Here is a 20,917-nt window from a genome sequence, read left to right as displayed (position 1 = left end):
CAGGACCTGCCTCCCAGGGCAGTGGTGGCTGGGGACTGGTAAAGGGGAGTGAGGCACAGCCCTGCCCCTCGGGGCTCACGGCTTCACTGGGGAGAGAAGCTGCACACAGGTGACTCCTGGGATGGCAGGTGCTTGGGGTAGGAGGTGGGTCAAGGGATAACTCCCCCAGGGGCTGAGCAGGCAGCTGCTTGGGGAGTTTTTGGAGGAGATTGGAGAGACACAGCAGCGCAATGCCCTGCCCCACGGTGCACACAGCCTCAAACAAACCCCTTCTGCTTAGCCAGCCTGCTGGCTCCCCAGAGCCCAAAGCACGATCTCCCCCTGCAGCTTTCACACCACGCGGGAGGCACACCCAGCCCCTCTCGGCCATTCCTTCCACCTGACCTCCTCTTCTGGGTGTCCTCCCCTTCCTGCTCTTCCCTGGGCCTGGCTCGTCTGCATGAAACCACTCACCCACACCTGTCACTCTCCTGCCTGCCTTTTCCCCTGCGACGCCTTCCTGTCACACCCTCAATAAGCCCAAACCTTTTCCGCTCGAGGCCTGCCTGCAAATTCTTGCCCCTTCCGATTTCTCAAGCTGCTCCTTAAGGAAGGCATGTGATTCTGAAACACTAGCACACCATCTATATGACTTGGCTGCTCAAACACTTCATGCTCCTTCAGGATGCGTCAGCAGGAAGTCATTTGAACTGTCTGATCCTACCACACTCTGCAGGCTGCACGCAGTCTTCTGGGAGCCAATCTCGAAAATCCTGACAAACCACTGTTGCTCCAGAAGGTACTCAGGATGGAGGGCGACTTTATCACATGGCAGATGAGGGGCCAAGCTCGCTGGGCCTTATGGAGAGGTGCACTCCAGGTACTAAATAGTTGTCCTGGAAGGAGGAGCTGAGTTCTGGGGAGCAGACATTAGCACCAGCACAGTGCGGCCAGGAGACATAAGGCCTCAGGGCTCCAACTCCAAGGACACTTAGAAAATGCAGAAGGAGTCCCCTGTTGGAAGAGGGGGCAGATGAAAGTGGGGAGCATATCAAGATTTGCCTTGGCCTACATCAGAAGCTCCCAAATGTCCAACCATTAGAGCAGGCTCCGGGGGTCTAGGGTGACCTGAGAAAAATAAGGGCAACACACTGTGGGTTACTTTCCCTTTTTGATACAGGCCCATAATCCAAAAAGCTCTGAAAACCAAGATTTTTGGTTTGACACAAACACTCATTTGGCAGAAAATCCTATCCTGAACTGACATATGGTAGGTAATTTATGGCCTTTACTTAGTAGAATATTCCATTTAGTTGAATATTCATACGGTCCACTGCAGGAATTTTACTTTTTTTCTTTTATGTGCATGCAACGTGTTCCCTTTCAAAAATGTAAAAACTCTCAATTCCAAAACAAATCCGGCCTGCAGGAATTCATTAGGAATTATACACTATTAGTAGGGACATCCTACTTTACAGGTGGATAATGGCCTTTTATAAATGAGATGGTGAAAGTAAATAGTAGCTGTGCTTTTTCAAAAAATAAAAATAAAAAATGTTATTGCTGGGTAAAATAAAGTTCGTTACCCTATTTCTAGCTCCAAAATTTCTGAACATTTTATTGTTCTGTGAAATCCAGCTCTGGCATAAAGTACAAATCTAGGCTTCATTAGAATAGAGGCTGCCAGATGGTAGCCCAGCTGGCCCAACTGAGCCTGCAGCCATGTTTAGTTTGCCTACTGCAGTGCATTCTGCCCCCCTGCCCTTTAATCTGAAACATCAAGTCCAGTTTCCAGTTTCTTTTGAAACGCAGAAGATGGTGATAACGTTCCTGCATGGCATACAATCAGTTGAGCCAAGAGGCAGGTGGCCTCTCTACCTTCCAGCGGACCCGTCTCTGCAGACTGGGGCACCCAAGTGTGCTTCCCTGTCACTGGACACACAGACTAGCTTTTCTGAGGTTAGGACTGCTGGCCACCGGCTGCCTGAGGAATGGGACCCTGGCCAAGACCTCCACACAAAACTCGGAGGCTGCCGCTCCAGGGAAGACCCGGAGCACAGGTGCTGAAAGGCTAGAGACCAGGAACAACTCGCTTACGCCAGGAGCTCCTTAGCTGATGACACAAAAGAACTCGCCTGATTAGGAAGGAATTCTTTCTCACTTTCGTAGAAACTCCTGCCGAAGCTGCAATTAATTTCAGCAAGATTGGCACAGCTGCCTGAGGCATGGCTGCTGAAAGCCTGTATGGAATATTGTCCTTTGTCCACAGTACTTTGGCAGTACTCTGAGGAAAAAGTTTCAAAAGATGGTATTAGTGTATTTAAAACATCTTTTTAAAGATGCACAGTCCAAGGCAAAATAAAGAGGGATCTTTGGTTACTTAACCTGTACCGGTCCAACCAGAGCTGACATTGAGGTCAATGTGAAGCTGGTGTGGGTGATTATGTCACTCTTACAGAGAAAGTCCATTTAATGACAACAGAATTCCTCTTCAAACACAAAGCACGGAAGGCAGTAACAGAAACACTTGCATACCCATCATCCCCAATGAACAAATGTTAAATCTGACATACGTGATTTAAAAATAAGAAATAAAGCATTCATTTTAGTTTGACTTGGTATCCCTTCTCTGCTTCTCCTTCCCATTTCTAAATCTCACTACCCGTCCACCACCATCCCTGAAGCAAATATAAGCAGCTCTATTGTCATTAGTTACACTTTTCCTACACAGACAACATAGAGTGCTTTTTTTTCCGTTCAATATTGCTTGGGCCCTAGTGGAGTTGATACAGAGGATCGCAATCATTAATTTTAACTGTTGTATATGTTCAATCAGATAGTCACATATTTATCTGTTTCTCTTCTGACGGGCATTTAGGTTGTTTCTAAGTTTTTGCTGTTACACAGACTGCTTCCATGAACAAGGACCCTTGTACACATTTCCCTGTGCAAACACATCTGAGTTTCTCTTATATAATTATTGAGGGATTGTTGGTTAAAATCTTACATATTTTCAACTATATTAAATATTATTCAGTTGCTCTCCCAAGAGGTCCTATCAAGTCATAGTCCCACCCACAGTGAAAGAAATTCCTGTTTTTCTAACATTTAACATTGTCAGGCCTTCAATTTTTTTCAATGTGAAGATGCATTTAAAACATCTAAAAAAAAAAAAGGCACAAAAGCAAAATAAGGATAGCAATTTTTATGATGTGGTGTCTCACTGATGTTTTCATTTACATTTCCCTGAACAATCTTTTTATACTTTATTGGCCATTTGGATTCTTTTTCTAAGACTTGCTAGTTCATACATATCCTTAGACCATTTTTCTTTTGGATTATTCTTTCCAGATTGTGGTTACATATAAACACTAGTTCTTTGTTATATATGTTGGAAATACCACCTCCCAGTTTATCTTCTAACTTATTAAATACCTGTCATCGTACACAATTTTTTAATGTTAGTATAGTTTTTATTTTTACCTTTGGAAATTGACCCAGCTGAAAGGTCATGAAGTTATCCATTCTGCTCTCCTTTTTTTCCTAATAAGTTAATATCTTTAATTCACCTGACATTTACATTGTGCGAGGTATAGAGACTGGCTTTTGTATTTTCCATATGGAAACCGAACTATCTTCAAACTGTTTATTGAATGAGTTCCCCATGATTTGTAATGGAATGTAACCTTTACTGTAACCTAGCGATTCCACAGGTGCTTGGACTGGGCTCTTTCGTTCCACTCATGTGTCTAGGTCCCCCCTAATACGACATTCTAAATCATTATAGCTTTATGAGAAGGCTTGAAATTGGATGGAGCAAGTCTTTTTCTTTTGCAGAAGTTCTTGGCAATTTTTGAAACTTTAAATTTCCTCATAAATGTATCAGTTTTTATATATAGTCAAATGAATGCCCCATCAGAATTACATTGTATTTATAATTTTGGAAGAACTGACATTTTAGGACACAGCACTCTCCTTCATGAACATAGTATATTTGTCTATTTATTCAGATCTTTATTCCAGGTACTTCATAGTTTCTGTTGCTACCATACATGGGGTCTTTTTTTCTATCACATTTTAAAATTAGTTGTTATGGCAATTATAAACACTTACGGTGCTTGTACATTGAGCTTACACTAAGCAACCTTTACTCAATTCTTATGAGTTCTCTAATTATACTCTTGGATTTTCCATATAGACCATTACAAGATCTGAAAATGACAAATTGGTGTCTTCCTGTCCAGCCCCTATATTGCATTTCTTACGCTGTATAGCAATAGTTAGCACAATGTTGAGGATTTGGGGTGGGAATGGGTATTAATTCTGTTCTCGACTTTAATAAAAAATGCTACTAAAGTCACCCACTGATTATGATGACTGCTGTACACTTTAAAGATGAAACTTCAAACATATAACATATATAAAAGCTGAGCAAATTGTACAATGAATCCCCATATACCTTCCCAGTTGATAAATGGTGTTAATCTTTTTCATGTTCTTTGAATACTTTTGAAAAGAAGATACTCAGGCATCCTGTTATCATACAGCATGCACTTTCAGAAGGATAGATTTTATTTTTTAGAGCAATTTTAGATTCATATTGACTGGAACACAGCATGCATATTTTAAAAAGCCTCAAAAGAAATTCCTAGTCTTTGTACTTCTCAATAATTTATTATTAATCTTATGGACACTGACTTTGATAATTGACCAGGACTTCTGGTTTGGTTACTAGAAAGTTGAGCCATATGTGCAGGGCAGTGTAGAGTAATATTTTCCTTCTCAGCTTTGGCTCAACTTTATACCTCCATTCATTTTACTTTCTTCTTCCTTCCTCCCTTGCTCATTTTAACCACGTTATTTCATATTTTAGGTACCCACAGATGCCACCTGAAAACTTTACTGGAACACGGTAAGACATAAATTAATGCTTATTCAGTACCTTGCTACTTGGTAATTGGTAAAAACTAGGTCCAGCTCTTCTTACCATGATGTTTAAATGCATACTTTAAAGGAGGCTAAAAGACTGTAAGAAACAAGGTCCTTCTCCACATTCATGGTAACACAATGTTCACTGCCACAAATCCACTTTATTTCAGATGGGCGGGCGCACCGTCATACTATCTACCAGTGGCTACCACTCACAACTAGAAAGTGGTGTTTCAAGTTCACCTTACTACTTCCTCTAACCAGCAAGTGTTTATTATCTCACCTGTTAGGCTCTGGTTATACCAAAGCAAGTAAAGCCCCAGTAGTAGCCCTCAGGGAGCTTATAGTCTAGCAGGGAAGCCGGACAAGGACCCAGCAACTGCAGCCTAGGGAAGGAGGGGAGAGCATTGAGGGGAGGTACACCTAGCCCAGACCCCTTAGCCTTTCACACAGTTGTTGAAGAAAAAGGACATAGGTTTAAGAGAACTATCTGCTTTAAGAAATCTTGATAAAAACCTCTAAATTTAAGTTGTAGGTAGGACCTTGAGGAAGCCCAAGCCCAAGCTTGATAATCCACAGCCACAGAAATGCATTTCCTACGTGCTCTCTTTTGGACTTCCTGAGTCTCCTGAGTTTGGAAGCAATATCGATAATACAAGGGAAGGATGTAATTCTTACAGAAGTCTCTTCAGTTTGTTCATTTTGATGCATTTCATAAACTCCAATCTGCCGATAATTCAAGTTTCGTAATGGAAGTTGGGTGAGGAACCAGTCTGCAAACTGGCTCCCGGGAATCCCTGCTGCTCTCAGTATCTATGCCCTTGGATGCCCACCCTCCCCAAACTGTACCTGAGCTGGGTTAGCTTGTGTGACAACAGCATATGGCAGTGACGGCATGTCAGTTCATGAAGACTCAAAAGTCTTCAACCCTTTGTGCTCTTCTCTTTCGTGAGTCACTTGCTTCTAGGGGCAGCCAGCGGCCGGGCCTGAGCAGCCGTGGGGAGAGACCCAGCGGGAGGAACTGAAGCCTCAGACTAACAGCCACCTGCGGGAGCTTAGAAATGAAGCCCCAGCTCCAGGCAATAGCTAGACAGCAACTTCATGAGACCCTGACCCAGAGCCCCCAGCTAAGCTGCTCCTGGGTCCTCCTAAGGAAATCGTATGATAATAAATGTTTGCTATTTTAAGCTGATAAATTTAGGGGTAATTTATTTTGCAAGCAATGGATAACTACACAATAGGTTTTGAGGGCCTTGCTATATGGTGAGACCAAAAAAATACATTTTAAGTTTTCAAAGACTGACCACTTGAGCAGGGAGAAGTTTCTATTTACTCCAGGTGTTATCCCGGTACTTACCATCTTCACTGATAAAAAAGACTTCATGTGGACACAGCACATGTGTAATACACCACCTAGTTTTGGCTAAAACATTTATAACATTTTTTTTTTTTGCCAAAGTTGCATGATTTGTCTCATGGATTTTTTAAAATATGATTTTATTAGCTATGTGAGGTGCTAAATTAGAATACCCAACTTTAACCAAAATTAGTTTGTAGAAGAAAATATGATCAGCTCTATATATTGACTTTTAGAAAAATAAAAATTTGGTTAAAAATATTCAAAACACATCGACTCTTTGACAGTTAGTTCTGGAATACAGGAGGAAGGGTGATGGGGTGGAGGGTTCAATGAGCATAGGCTAGTTATCTCAGAGCAAGTGTTCATTGCAAACCAGAGAGGCGTAACTATGCAAAGAGTTTATGAACAGTGAGGTCATATACAGCGGAAGCCTGGGCTTCAGAGGCGGAAACTGTCGAGGCTTTAATGCCTTTGGTGCTCCGCCTGCTTGAAGAGCCTGCACTGAGAAAGGGTTCTCCTCCCAGCAGGAACGGATCCCCCTCTTTTAAGAAGGAAAGGGATACTGTCTGAGCAGGTGTGCCTGCTTCAAACTCTATGCGGAACAAGATGATAGGACAAATAAATACATTAAAATGCAAGTTAAAAAAATTACATCCAGGATGTAATTTCAGAGTAGAAGCATCTAATTCTCTGCTAAATGAAGTCTGGATACCTGGATGTACTCTGGCCAATTTAAGAGGTCAAACGAAAAGATGATGTAAACAGTGTCTGTGCACACCAGGAGCATAACCAGAAAAAGTTCCTTTACTCCCGTCCCCACCTCCCCACCCCCACGTCCCCTTTTGATTTATTCTCAATGTTCTTGTCTTTTTCATAGGCTTTATCTCAGTGTCCCTCCATGACAGGCTTGATCATATCAGATCTGTACTGCAACAAGCTTAATCTTTAGGAAGAAACATATACAGCTGCTTATTCTTGAATGAGCAGCACTGTAAACACATACCATAAACTACAGTGAATACTTGCGACCATAAGCAAGCGGTGGAATTGGCTCCATTCATTCCTGCCCCAGCCCATCCATGGGAAATTGCTTTCAAAGAGCCAGTCTGGCCAAGACACTTCCCAGAAAAAAATCCTTCCTCAGTTATTACCTGTTACATACAAGGTACACTTCAAACCATTTAACAGGGCAAAATTCCAAGTCAGTACATAAAAATTCTTAAAATTGCTTTCTGATCACATGACTTAGTCTAAGAAAAGTAATCTCAGATCTTAATGGTTTGCAAAGCCAGGTCCTTTGAAAGAAACCAGGTATGTTCCCCAGGCTCCCCAGAAGGGAAACTCACCTTTGGCCACACAGTCTCTGCTTGGGTGGTTGGGTGGTTGAAGGGAAGGTGAGAGGAAATGCACCCTCATCTATGGTTCCATGGGCTCCTAGGTCTTCCTCTAGTACGTGGCACTGAACTTGCCAGCTTCCTTGCCCGCATTTCCCCTCTACACCCAAAGCTCTATGACAATAGGGGCTGAGCATTGCCAGAAGCTGGCACAGTGCCCCGTATCAGACACAATCAGTATTTGCTAAATGAATGGATATAAAACCATCGAAGCCTGGAGACAAAATGTGGAATAGCAAAAAAGAAATAATCTTTTTAGTTCTCAAACTTAGAACCATTATTCTGACTCTGAGTAAAAAAAACTCTGGATTTTCTCCCTAATAGGCAAAAAGGTGAGAACGGATTGCTAAGACCTCTTGCAGCAATTCTAATTCTACGTACGTAAGTACAAAGCATGTTTAAAATTTAAGACTGATTTTTAAATGAACCCATCAGAATTCCTAAGTACAGATGAACACTTAAATAAGTAGGTACTGTGACTCACCCAATTTGGAATTCTGCATAATTCCTTGTTTTTGATTTAAAGCAAAACTAAATAGCTTTTTAACAATATACAAAAGCAACATATTTTACTACTAAAAATAAATCAGAAATCATAAAAGGAGAAGAGAATTGACCCACAATCACACAAACAGCACTACTGTAGCCTGGGTATAAATCTTTGAGTCTGCCTGCCATAAACATATTTTGTAGGTTTATGTCTTTTTATTTTTAAAACCAGGATTATGCTACACTCTTTCTTTTACTTAATATGGTATGAATAGCTTCCCATATACTTTGCAAGCACAGTAATCTGGAAGGTGGCAATATTCATTTATTTAGCCAATAACTCACTGCTGGATATTTAGGTTGCTTACCTATCACTATGCCAAAAATAAAAAAATAAAAAAATGCTGCACTAAATGCCCTGGTAGTTAAACTTTTGTGCATGCAATTGGGGTCTCAGAAAAAATTTCCAGAAGGGAATTTTTTGGAACTGGGCTGCACATTTTTAACACTGTTGATTTGTAGGGAGTTTTTGCTCTTAGGTAGCATTATCTGCATCCTTCTGACAGTAGATATGGTCACTAAAGCAGCCAAGCCATTGTGGGTCAAGTCTGGTGACAAAGAGAGAGCTCAAGATAGGCAATACTATTTTTGGTTGAAAGCCTCTGACTCTTCAGCAGTGTCACTGGTTTTCACATGTGACTCACTGTGGCTCTGCAGGCAGTTACAACAGGAATCCCAAACGTTGCAGGCAACTGGCTCACTGTCAAACTAAGCATATGACTTCCCAAAGACACAACTATGAAGGGGACAAGCAGAGCCAGGTGATGATACTTCCTCAGGATTCATTATCCTGGAATTCTGTTCTCATTAATAGTAACACACGTATTAGGGCTCAAAGTTGAGTCAATCAGTGCATTTTAAAAAGCTGTACTGGTTCACCTAAAATGTAAATACTTGCAGTATTTTTTCTAGTCTGACATTCTCATAAACACTTAGTTACCACTCGAGTGTACATAATCTTTTTAATTTTCATACGACCACTAAAAATATAGATACTATTTTCTCCATTTCATAAATGACAAAATTGAGACACTGAGAAGAAAAAGGGCCCAAGGCAGCACAGCTGGTAAAAGGCAGGGCCGGGCTGCCACTGCAGATCTGTTTAGCTTCAAACGCCACGTTCCCTTGCTGAGGCAGCCGTGGAGCACCTTTGAGTAATTCTTCAGTGTATCCTTACAGGGTTGTTCAGTTCTGAACCACTATGATTACAATTTCCTAATGACTCCATCACTCCTCGGGAATAAGCCTACTCTTTATGTAACCTGCAAGTGAACTGAACAGAACTGCAGGTATTGCTGATGAATAGGCTCATTTATATTCTGAAGAAAAACTGGCAGTAGCTACAAAACCCCATTCAATTTGAATAAAGAAAATATTGATACTAGACTTTACATTGAAAGAAACTTGTCTGGCAGGTGAGTCACGTTTTAACAATAACCATAGTAAAAGGGGAAAAAATGAGAGAGCAGTTAAGTTAAATAAAAGGCTAATAAAACCTGGAGGAAACAGTGCAGTGTTTTCTTTTAAACCCTGAAGAACACCAAACATATGTTGCTTCAAGAGTCATTTCAAGAAAAGACTAGTAACGATCTAGCAGTAGAGCCGAGCACTAAGAATTCAATGATATATTCAACTCAGATTTGCATAGGGAGAGTAAAGTCATTTTATTAAATCATGCACATCACGTGTGTTAGTGCAAATAGTTTAATCTGTACTCCAGAAATTCTATTGTACTTTATATCTTTACAAAATAGATTTAAAACAATTATTTACTTTAAAAAATGTAATTCTGAAGTTAAGCATTTCAGAACAATATTTGCAATAACCTATATACAAGAGGTACTGGGTACCACTGGCATATTAGCATTCTGTGGTGGGGTTGCTTCCTGCAACAGAAAATGACATGAACTATATGACAGTATTTTCTACAGGTCGTTTGTGACTAACTCCTCCATAAATCTAGTGATCCTCCCAACAGCAAGTCCCAAATATTTTAAAATATAACCTTTTAAGTATAAACAAGGATGGCCAAACATCACAAGGTAAATGATACCCTCCACTTCTATGTCAATATTTGGCTAGGCCTGCGATTGCCGCAGAACATTCAAGCCAGTTCACTGACATTCCCTCCCAGGCTTTGCTGCCTGAAAAATTTAACTATGTGATACTTCAGGATATTCCGTTACCTAAATAAACTTTATTGACATAACTGTGGTGCTGCACAAAACCGTAGCTAAACTTTCACTTCTGTGCTTTAAATTTATAACATCAAGCAGTGTTTAGGTGCTTCGCTGTGCATGGAACACTATTAACCTTGGGAATAGTGCTTCTCGTTAACAGAATGTCCCAATGAACAACAATAAAGAAAAAAGATAACCATTTGCATACCCAACCGGGAAATCCGTTGGTAGGTAACAACAGCTCAATTCGAACATGGATTCGCTTTGAAATATCAAAACCAAATTAAGTCAATAGACACTTATCTAAAGAGATATTAATTCTTTCTTCAATTAAACATGCTTGGAGGAAGAGATGATAGAAAAAAAAAATCATGCTTCCTAAAATGCTGCATAATGAGAAAGTAACTTGGCGTTTAAAGAAAATCTCTTTAAATACATGAGGTTTAATAAGTTACATTCCAATTAACTCAACAGTTTGGTTCACTGTACTGAAATTTTATAATTACTCTGTTTTTGCTCCCAGAAATACTTCAGGTTGCTCAAGAAAATACACACTCTCATGGAAAGTTTCTCAAAGCTGATGTCCTCCACATCATCAGGTCACGTTAAGGCTGAACAAGCGTGCACGCATTCCCCACATTGTCACTAGAACAGAATGTTTTCCAAGTGTACTTCTCCTTAAAAAAAAAAAAAAAAATCCACGCAAGTAGTTGTCTCTAAGTCTTGTTCCCAATAGCTCAGTGGTTTTATAACAAGTAAAAATGGCGTAAATATGTAAAAAATATATATATATTTATGTGTATATATTTCAAACTGATAGGCACTGAGCACACAGGGCCTCTCTTCCCATGTACGTTTGGTCGTTTGGTTTGGGTAGTTATCGAATCAGAAAAATGAATTATCTGGTCATTGGAATTCAGAGTAAAATACCCATAAGTTTAATGTTATAAATAATTTGGTGTACCAAGAAGCCTACTTTAGGCCACCATAATATTTGGAATCTCAACATCCTAATTTAAAAATTACATGAAAAATTGCAAGCAAATTATTGCTCACAGTAGAATTAAAGTCACAATTTTATATCCTCTTTATAGACAGATACATTTTATATAATTTAAAGCAATGACCCTACAGCTGTATTCTTGCACTTCTGCTGTTTTAAGAGGTAAAAAAAGGAAGAAAATTGTTCTGTTTGTCCCCAGCATGAGTGTGATGCCAGCTTCTAGAGGGAGGACGGTGTACGGACTCAAGAAACGCTCTCATGGAGAAGCTTTGGCCAGACCTGGCACGTACAGCACGATGGCTGTCACCGCAACCAGGGCCGCCAACATGGGCATCCAGGGCCAGGGTTTCTGTGTGGAAAGAAACCAAGAGTCAATATCACATTCTCCCCTCTCTTTCCATACTTATTAACCCCTGGGTTCCAGAGAGTCCTGAATACTTAACAATATAAGAAAACTCTTATCTTTGCATCGTAAGAAATTTTAAAAAGAAAAGAGAAAAGGTGAGGGAGCACAGGTGGAGGAGAGCCGTAACAGCGGGAACCTTTGCTAATGGAAGGCTGATACATCTCAGGAAAGCCTTGGGCAGTTTTCAATTGCATTACAGTTGAAACCTAATAGTGACTTCGAAGAAACCCTCTGGGCTCAGCCTGCTTTATTTACTCTGGTATCCATATATTACAACCAACTGATGAGCACACATGCCTGGAGTATGTTTCTGCCTAAAATGTTTATTTCTTGATAAAAACCAGACTCACATGTTGGGGTGGTTTTACACAAGGAGCTGGTGGGTAAGGTGATGGAAAGAAAATGGTCTAAGCTTTGATCCTCTAAGTTGAAGCCACAGGAGACAAAATCAGAAAAAGTTCAAGGCGGGGAAATGCTAGGGACCCTGGCGTCTGATGCTTCGGGCAGAGACCATGACTGGTGTCATAACGTCATGTGATCATCTCTATTCTCTACTGACATGCACGCCTGCTGGAGGGCCAGCATGGAAGGGCTGGTCCCTGTTAACCTTCAGAGGGCTTTATAATATCAACTTGCACTGGTCGGTAGGTTTTATTACCACTGGTGTTCTGGCAGTCCGACTGAGAAAGCTGGTTTTTAAATGGATACTCTGATGTTGCAGATCAGGGTTCAGAAAGATGTGGGATAGGTTCATACTCATAAGTCAATGCACAGTGGGTCTGAGATTGTGAGCCAATGGTCAATTATGATAATCTCATCTTTTTTCAACTTCATAGCCACAGTGTAAACACAGGCAAAGGGTTGGAACAAAGAAACTCTACACTATGGAAAAGAAGAGGGAAGGGAAGAGGTGGAAGGAAACTGGCTGAAAACTTCAAAGAGGCAAACTCTTCATTTCTCATTCAAATCTGCTTAAATATATGATTGAGATGGGGGTACAAATACTGCAGCAATTCATAGTTTACTCCAGTTTGCTAGAGACAAAGACTGTGAAAGGCAGCATATTAACGACTGGTTAGGTTGGAATTAATTCATGGTTAGCATCACTACAAAGGAAACAAGACAAAATGTTACGTGATTAGTTGATTGTTCAGTTCATTCGTATGACACAATACATGGCATACTAAATGAAGGGTTTGCTTCAGGTAACAGAATACCTGTGTGGTTTTGCCATGCACTATGTTACAAATATGGCACGAACAGGTGACGGGGACAAACAGACAAGGACTCAACAGGGCTTGTACCTTTCTCTACCACAATGGACCGAAACACCAAAACAGGAAAGCCAGGAATAGGCCGATGAATACGGCTGGGACGGGTTGTAATATGGAAGGCTAAAGAAGGGAAGGGATATTAAAATCATTTTATGCTATAAAAAAAAAATCAGATAAGATGATTTAGAACCCAGGGGGTGGGAGGGAGGGAACACTAAGGTAACAGAATAGCACCGATTCAAACATTTTTGAAGACATCTAACATCGAATACAATCCAGAATGGTGGGTGTGGTGCCTGAGTTGGCAAGCCACCCATTTAAAACAAACAGCTGGAAGCAATGGGCACTGTAGGTGCCCCTAACACCCTAGTGAAATGTAGCACATTCACAGACCGAGCAATGACAACATCTCGCCAGCTGATGCTCTGCCTGACAGTACTCAGAAGCCAGTACTCGACAATATAGTACCTCAGAAATGGCTGAAGTCTATTTCATCCTTCCATCAAAACCTTTTTTTTTTTAAATACTGAAACTCGTTTGCGTGGGATGGTATTGCTTCCAAGCTTAAAAATAAATGCCCTCTTATGCCTGCTTCCTAAACCAAGCAAGAGACCTGTATGGTAAACATTTGGGATATAAAAACATAGGCAGCTGAGTCTCAGGTCTTTGAGTTATGTTACTGGAATACAATTAATTTTTAAAATTGGAAGGGAATTACTACAATGAGTGTTATTACAGAGTAATATTTTAGTACCGTAAATCCAATCTCGTAATAAAAGGAAATTCACCCTTAAGGTAAAGTAATAGTAAGACTACAGATAATAATAGCAAGGTTGCTTTTGAAAAGCTTCTAAATAGTACTGGGGGATCCATTCTGATTAGGCTAGATGCCTTCATAGATTAATTTAGTAGAAGGTGGACTAAAATTCTATACTCAGAGGGATATGGATTAAAAGAAAAGAGAGAAGTAACCACACCATTTACGGATTTCAGAAAGAGTTCCGTAATCTTCAAAATGAATGCAACCCATTTTTGTGTAGCATAAAGCCTCCACACCCAATTCGTCAACTTCTAAAAGGCTTTCATCTAAGCAACAAGCCTTTATTTTGTAAAAAACGAAGACGTTCTTTAGCAAAGAACAGTTGGACACAACTCATGAACATTCTGTGTGCAGCTGTGTAACCGGCCGGCCATGCACCGTCACTCTGTCGTGCTTGTGCTGCCTGTTAAGCGGAGTGCCTTCTCCAGAGAAGCGTGTGGCTCACGCACTCTGCAGGGTCTGAGCCATGGCAGGGCTTTGAGGTAAGTCAGAGCACAACCAACCACACTGAACAGCATCAGTTAGGGCCCACAGGGGCAATGATCACCAAGACGTGCCACACGACAGTGATTTAGTATAACATCTTTTTAAAGACCATACCCCTTTCTAGCAAATGAAAAACAAATTAATAGTATTAAACTATGTATATCAAAACATTCCAATTTCATACACATACACACACAGCCCTACAGAAACTCACCAAACAATTCCTAATATTTAGAGGAGGCCAAAGGACACTAAGCTTTCTAGGACTGTGCCTTAGTGAGAACACTATTAGTATAAAATGAAAACCATAATTAAGTCTCCATTTTTTGATACAGCCAAGGGCTAAGCAGTGAACAGGGAACTAGTGTTTTTAGGTGGGTCCCTGGTGGTGTAGTGTTTCACTTTCCAGCAGGGGAAAAAGAAAAACCAGAGGATGGCTTAGTGACCGAAGTTCAGGTTCATCTGGGAAAAGCTGACAGTTCTTAGGTAAATTGTTCTCTTGCAAAACAACGCTCTTCCAGACAGTTCTCTGACTCTTCCAAGGTTACAAATTAAAGGGGAAGATTCTTACTACAAAAATTTGACTTCACAATGTTTTCATCCTAGAAATTCGTAATGGAAGGCCCACTTCACATGTATGACAGGCCTTAGTTTCTTAAAGCAGTCATAAAGTCCTCTGAAAATAATCAGGGCTTTCCCCTGCCTCTCAGTCAAAGCTAAGCCAAGTTTGCAAAGACTTACATTATTTCCTTTCTCTCGGAGCAGCTTCAGGTTGTCTTTACATTGTTTGAGCTCATCTGTGATTGATTGTTTTTCCTGCTCAGTCATTTCAAACTTCAACTTCAGTTCTGAGAGTACAGTCTGTGTCTTTTCATACTAAAGGCAAAGAAAAGAGAGTGTGCAGACTCGACTTAAAATGGGCATGAAGTTATGGTTCTAGTCAGGCTTATATACCGGACCCTACTTAGTCCTCTGCAGCACCAAAGTCAAGCCTGTTCATTTTAAGGGGGAAAAGAATAATTTGCACTAATAATATGAGGTCTTTAATGTTAACAGAATTATTCTATGTAAGAATTTTCTGGAGTTAAAAAGAAAAGAACTAAGTCACCCTTGTTCCATCTGTTTCTAATGTAAGGGGTCACTTTTTCCACTAAGTAAGTTAGAGGAGAAAAGTAAAATTTCAAACTGAGCAAAAGAAAAGCAAGTTGGAGAAAACCTCCAAACACTAAGTACACTGGGATGTGAGGAAGTCTGACTTTACATCCTGGTAAGTATTGTCAGCCAAACTGTTTTAGTCTCCAAGTAAAACCAACTGCCAACAGGTCTCCTTTACGCAGTATCACTGGGTATTCAGTGTTCTGCATAAGGGACTTTCTAGGCAAATGGAGCAAAGAAATGTATCTAAGGTACTAACCACGATGACTGGGACATTGCTGTATCCCTACTTAAGACTTACAAGCATAAGTTGAAAATAATTCTGAAAAACTTGTTTCTGAAGACATTTTTCTACAGTGAAATATGCCACTTCCTGCTCTGGACACACTTCACTGTGTATGATTTGACTTTGATGAAGTGTTTCCCTTGGATACAGGTGATGTCAATGAGACATGTAGTATGGTTTGCCCCTACTTTAAATGCCCCTGGAAGCAGGTCCAGACTGGTTCCACGTCTAGATACTGCATCGCATATGCAAGCTGGGCTCCCAGGCAAACAGCAAATGCTGTCCTGCTGGCCCTGTGCCTTGTCTCGGCCACCGTGCCCTCTCTCTGCCATCTCTGAAGGTTTTGGATGGAAGAGAGAAAGACAAGGGCTGAACAGAATATAAATATCTACCATGGGTCTTGGCATACCAGAAAGGTTTCTCCTCTTTCCTAAATACAGCCCATGAGGCCAGGAAGTCTCCAGTTCCTTTCTGCCTATATCCTAGAAATTCCTCAAATAAAGGACTCTTGTATTTGGTGCTTCTGAATAATGCAAATGCCTTGGAGTGATTAGTGAGGAGATCATCATACACACTCCAAAGATGAATATCAAGAAGGACGCAAATGTCTAAGAACATTAGTCAGACGAGGTGAGGGTAGGGAAGTTAGGGTCTGCACAGAGGTCACCAGAAAGTTGGAAGATACGGGTACAGAGAGGGAGGTGAAATATGAAAGGCACTCCCTGTCACCTAACATTCCCGGAAAAGTCCGGGGTGGTTTGCCAGAGAAGAGCTAAAGAGTAAGGGTCACGGGCTTCAATGCAGCCCTTTCTGTGGGGTCTGTGGGGTCTTCCAGAAGGCGGAAGGTTATGACGGCAGGCTGCCACAGCAGATTCAGGGAGCCTAGCCTGGACTCTGCCGTGGTCTCTTAGAGCACAAGCAATTCTCACAATCTGACTCTTCACAGTGATGAGCAGAGAGTATGTGAGAAGTGCTTTGCTGACCTAAATTTTCCCTTACTGCCCTTTTCCACCATTCTCACATCAAACCCGCCCTTTACACCAAAGCACTTCATCACCTCTCTGTTCCAGGAGGCGGGAAGCAGAATGGCAGGACGACAGCCCGCTCAGGCAGACCCGGCTGTTTGCTTTCAGCTGGGGGCCAGGTGGGGGCCTCAGGCCCCAGGGCAAGACGGGGACGGCAAACTACTTTCCCGCTCAGCCTCTGCACAGGGGACTTTTGTGCCCGTGTTTTGTGAATTCTTAAATTACAGATATTCCTACTAAGTTAAAATATACAGATGCTTTAAGTCAAACACAAAGATGATATACCATTACTTTTCTCTTCATGTGGAGGATTAAAATTTACTTTCTCATGTACTTTCTCTCTGTTAAAGGTTCAAACAGAGCTGCCATATATATGAAATTTAACTGCTGGAACAAAGGTCACCTTCTGCAGCATTAGTTTCACACCTTGCTTGAATATCACTTTTGCTCCATCTTGCTTTCTAACTTGGAGGTGAGAAGTGAGCTCAGCTCTGAGTAAGAGGAAAATAGCACGCAATGTTCCCAACACCTCTGTGCTTCTCCATAAATATAATCATATCTGAGTTTGCTTAGCTTGTAACATGTTAGCCTGTTACAGTGCTGAAGATACATGACACTGTGCACATTTAGCATGACTCTATGAGAGGAAGGAGAACAAAAGGGAAGTGCTGGAAGGGGACGTACGTGCATTAATTAAAGGCAGCAATTCATTTGCAGTGGATTTACACACACAGAAGAACCTCATTAAGGAACACTTTAGTTACAGACCAGTATCCGGTAGTTGACATCAGGACAAGCAAAAAGAGAAGCAATTTTACAATACAAAGGAGTATGGTGACTGCACATCATTTCACAATGGAAAACACAGAACAAGCAAATAGAAAAGAAAGATATTGACAAGATCAGACATATTTTTAAATGCGCTGCATTTAATGCAATCCAAGGCTATCAACAATTTAGATGCTGTGACAACATGCCACTGCCATTTGTGGAAACAGTTAAAGCATTTTGCGCTGATTGCTCAGTGACCAAGAACAGGCGAACAAACAATGCAACAAAACGGCTAATGCATCCATAGTAACGTACAACAGGATCATCTTCCAACCACAGCATTCTTCCCAGATTTTGAAAGAATTACGGCATATGGATTGGAAGGACACAAAGTGCTTACAATATTAAATACTAGGATATATTTACTTTGGCACAGAATTTGTGTTCCAACTAAATAAATGAGATTTCTCCCAAAATACATATCCTTAGTAAGAAGATAAAAACGAACATAGTACAAAATCAATATGACCACACGTAAATAAAAAAAAGTTACAGCTCTTTTTTCTGTAGGAACAAACATGAAGACAGAACAATAATCATTTCCAAGTTCAGGATACTACAAGGAAAGGAAAGTGCAATGAAAACTGCAGTGATGAAATAGATCTTCTAAAAACAATTTTGGGAAAATTCATTATTAAAGACAAAGAGTTGTCTTCAACTTCTTTCTATTTATAACGAACCCTTCACTTAAGGGTGTACCGCTGGGGCGGGCTCTGATCTGCAGGTGGAGATGCCTCAGCTCCTCTCCCTGAGCTGCCCGGGAGCGGCGGGCGGAGGACAGCAGCCTCCCTGCCCCACCGCCACCTTCAGGGCTCTGCTCAGGAAGAGGCTGGGTGGTGGCTCTGCTCCGAAGTCAACCCGCACCACTTCTAACATGATTTTTTAAAAGCCACCCAGGTCAAGGTTTTAAGCAAAATGACATGAAAAGTGGACATGCGTGTTTGTGAAGGGGAAGGAAGGGGTTGGGGTTGAGGAATGGGGAGTAAAAGGTCACAGAAGATAATGCTTAGCTGGCTGGCTCTGAGGTCAATTTTCCATAATTGTTCACGCAAGTCTCACCTGAGGAGTTTGGACAGGATTATGGTGTGGCCCCAGTTTGCTTTCTAAAAGTATTCTAAGTTAAATATGATACTGTCTTTGAAAGATAAACAGTAAATTGAGTGATGTGGTACAAAGGGCTTCTCATATAGGTCAACTAATGGGCAGAAGAAAAGCTTGTAATTTTGTATATTTATATTGAGACCAGACCCTACTGATGAATTCTCTCTATATGGACCATGGTACACAGCTAGAAATCACCAAGCAGAGATGCTCCAAGTATCAACTTTGTGACAGGTAATGTGACTCCTGATTCCCTTTATTTCTAACTAGCATGAATATCGGATTTGCTTTTGGCTTTAAGTCCAACCATAATTGGGCTCATAATGTCTTTTTGCTTTACCTCTTTCTGTACATCCTTTGCTTGAGTTTCAGCCTTACTGAGAAGAGTTTTTAAATCAGCTGAATCCCGCAGATGCTGTTCTTTTAAGGATCCCACCTGATTCTCAAGCTCTTTTCTAGTCATCTGAAGGATGCTGAGATCGCTGGTAAGCTCCAAACTCTGCTTCTGAGAACTGCAATGTAAGTATTGACAGATTTATTCATGTAGACACTAGACACAGCAGCAAGTCCAATTTCTTCTGCATTTCCCTAGCAGGGGTGGAGTGGATTTCAGAGGAGAAAAGAAAAGTGTAAAGAAAGCAGTAAGATATTTTCAATAGGTAAAAAAGCATTAAGCTGTGTCCTAGTTTCAGATAATTAAATAAACATAAAGGTTGACACTTTAAAAATAGAAATAGGAGGTGACTAATTGTATTTTGTTATAGTACATTATAGTAACTGTGTCATAAAAAGATTCAGGATAGGTCTTCTATAGGAAAAGAATGGCACATATTTCAACCACTTTCTTGCATGTTTACATACTTGACAAATAGGATGGGGACCAAAAGCTAAAGCTTAGGAGCCGCTGCCAAGCCAAAGATAAACCTACTCAAACGAGGACACCCCACCACGCTGGAGGCAAAGCACAGGACGGGGACCAGGCAGCTGGAGTCTAGACCTCAGGTCTGCCACGCCTGAGATGTCAGATGTTGAGCAAGTCTCTTAACTGGTGCAATGTCATTCTCTGGGTAAGCATTTCCTGAGCCAGGTGCCACGTTACACAGACACAAACAACACAAGGAGAGTCTCAGGCCCTCCACTGTCAAACTAGAAGACTAAACTCAAAAATTTCTGATGCTGTTCTCCAGCTTAAATTCTATGATTACCTTTTAAACGTGATATAAAAACAATCTGATTTACATGTTAGGAAAACAGCTTGATATGCACGAACAGAAATTCTACCTTACAGACAATAGAAGAGAAGACCTATACGGTGTACATGTGTTAAAGAACTTGGCCCCCATCTACAATAGAAATAGCTTCCGGAGGATAAGGTTTTCAAGACGACAATTTTATGCCTCTTAGGATGGATGACAGGACTGAGACTCAATATTGTAACTGAGGTACTAGAGAGTATAAATCCCATTCTGATTATATTCGAGGCAGATTCTTAGAGGGTGAGTGTGATATTGTCAGGCCAATACAGCTGGAAACTAAACAGTGTTTAAGACCCTAAAAAGGAAGACTAGCTTCTAGATACTACTTAAATGCTGGGGAGGCTTGCCAAGTAAATTTAGAGCATTACTACACCGGAGAGGTTTAAGAAACAGAATTAATTTGTCTTAACTACTTTGTGAGCTTAGACAGACAACCTGGTCCATGATTTAATATATTCCACCCTTCTGGGACCGAATATTTTCAAACTGTATGCTTCTAATTCATAAAGAGTTTGTAGGCTTGCTTTTCAACATTTAACAAATTTGAGGTAATTAAAAAAATAGCATTTAACAATCTGTCAGATACCAATTAATCACATCTCAAAAAATGAGGGCTCAAGTTTGAATCTTTAAAATATGAATAATTCCAAAACAGGAATAATTTAAGATAAGCAACACTGGTAATAAACAGAAGAAATTCTTGCTCGATAGAACACCAAACTAAATGGATTCATTAAGATCCAAATGCATTCCAAATATGAGACCTTGACGGTCTGCAGCATCATACACACACTTATATCAATTTGTCCAAATGTGCCGTCACATAGATAATCAGTTGGTACACATACATATGTATATATTTAACTGGTTTCAGAGAATTCTT

General features: G+C 40.7%; 1 protein-coding gene across 42 annotated transcripts in view; it reads right to left on the bottom strand.

Annotated features, from left to right (window-relative positions):
- Positions 1-9,856: 9,856 nt before the first annotated feature.
- The window catches only part of SLMAP (sarcolemma associated protein), a 120,441-nt gene continuing 109,380 nt past the window's right edge, over positions 9,857-20,917 (bottom strand). For 25 of the 42 annotated variants that reach the window (XM_037019140.2, XM_073230755.1, XM_073230751.1 and 22 more), the window contains 3 exons: positions 19,119-19,290; positions 15,122-15,256; positions 9,857-11,743 (listed from right to left, as the gene is read on the bottom strand). In XM_037019140.2, the coding sequence (XP_036875035.1) occupies positions 11,651-11,743; positions 15,122-15,256; positions 19,119-19,290 (400 nt within the window). In that variant the 3' untranslated portion in view covers positions 9,857-11,650. Of the gene's footprint in view, positions 11,744-13,104; positions 13,195-15,121; positions 15,257-19,118; positions 19,291-20,917 lie in introns of all 42 variants that reach the window. The other 17 variants (XM_073230756.1, XM_073230750.1, XM_037019149.2 and 14 more) reach the window with 1 other exon arrangement.

Source organism: Manis javanica, chromosome 3 (genome assembly GCF_040802235.1).
Source record: "Manis javanica isolate MJ-LG chromosome 3, MJ_LKY, whole genome shotgun sequence".
Classification (NCBI taxonomy): Eukaryota; Metazoa; Chordata; class Mammalia; order Pholidota; family Manidae; genus Manis; species Manis javanica.
This window is presented reverse-complemented; position numbering and strand designations above follow the sequence as displayed.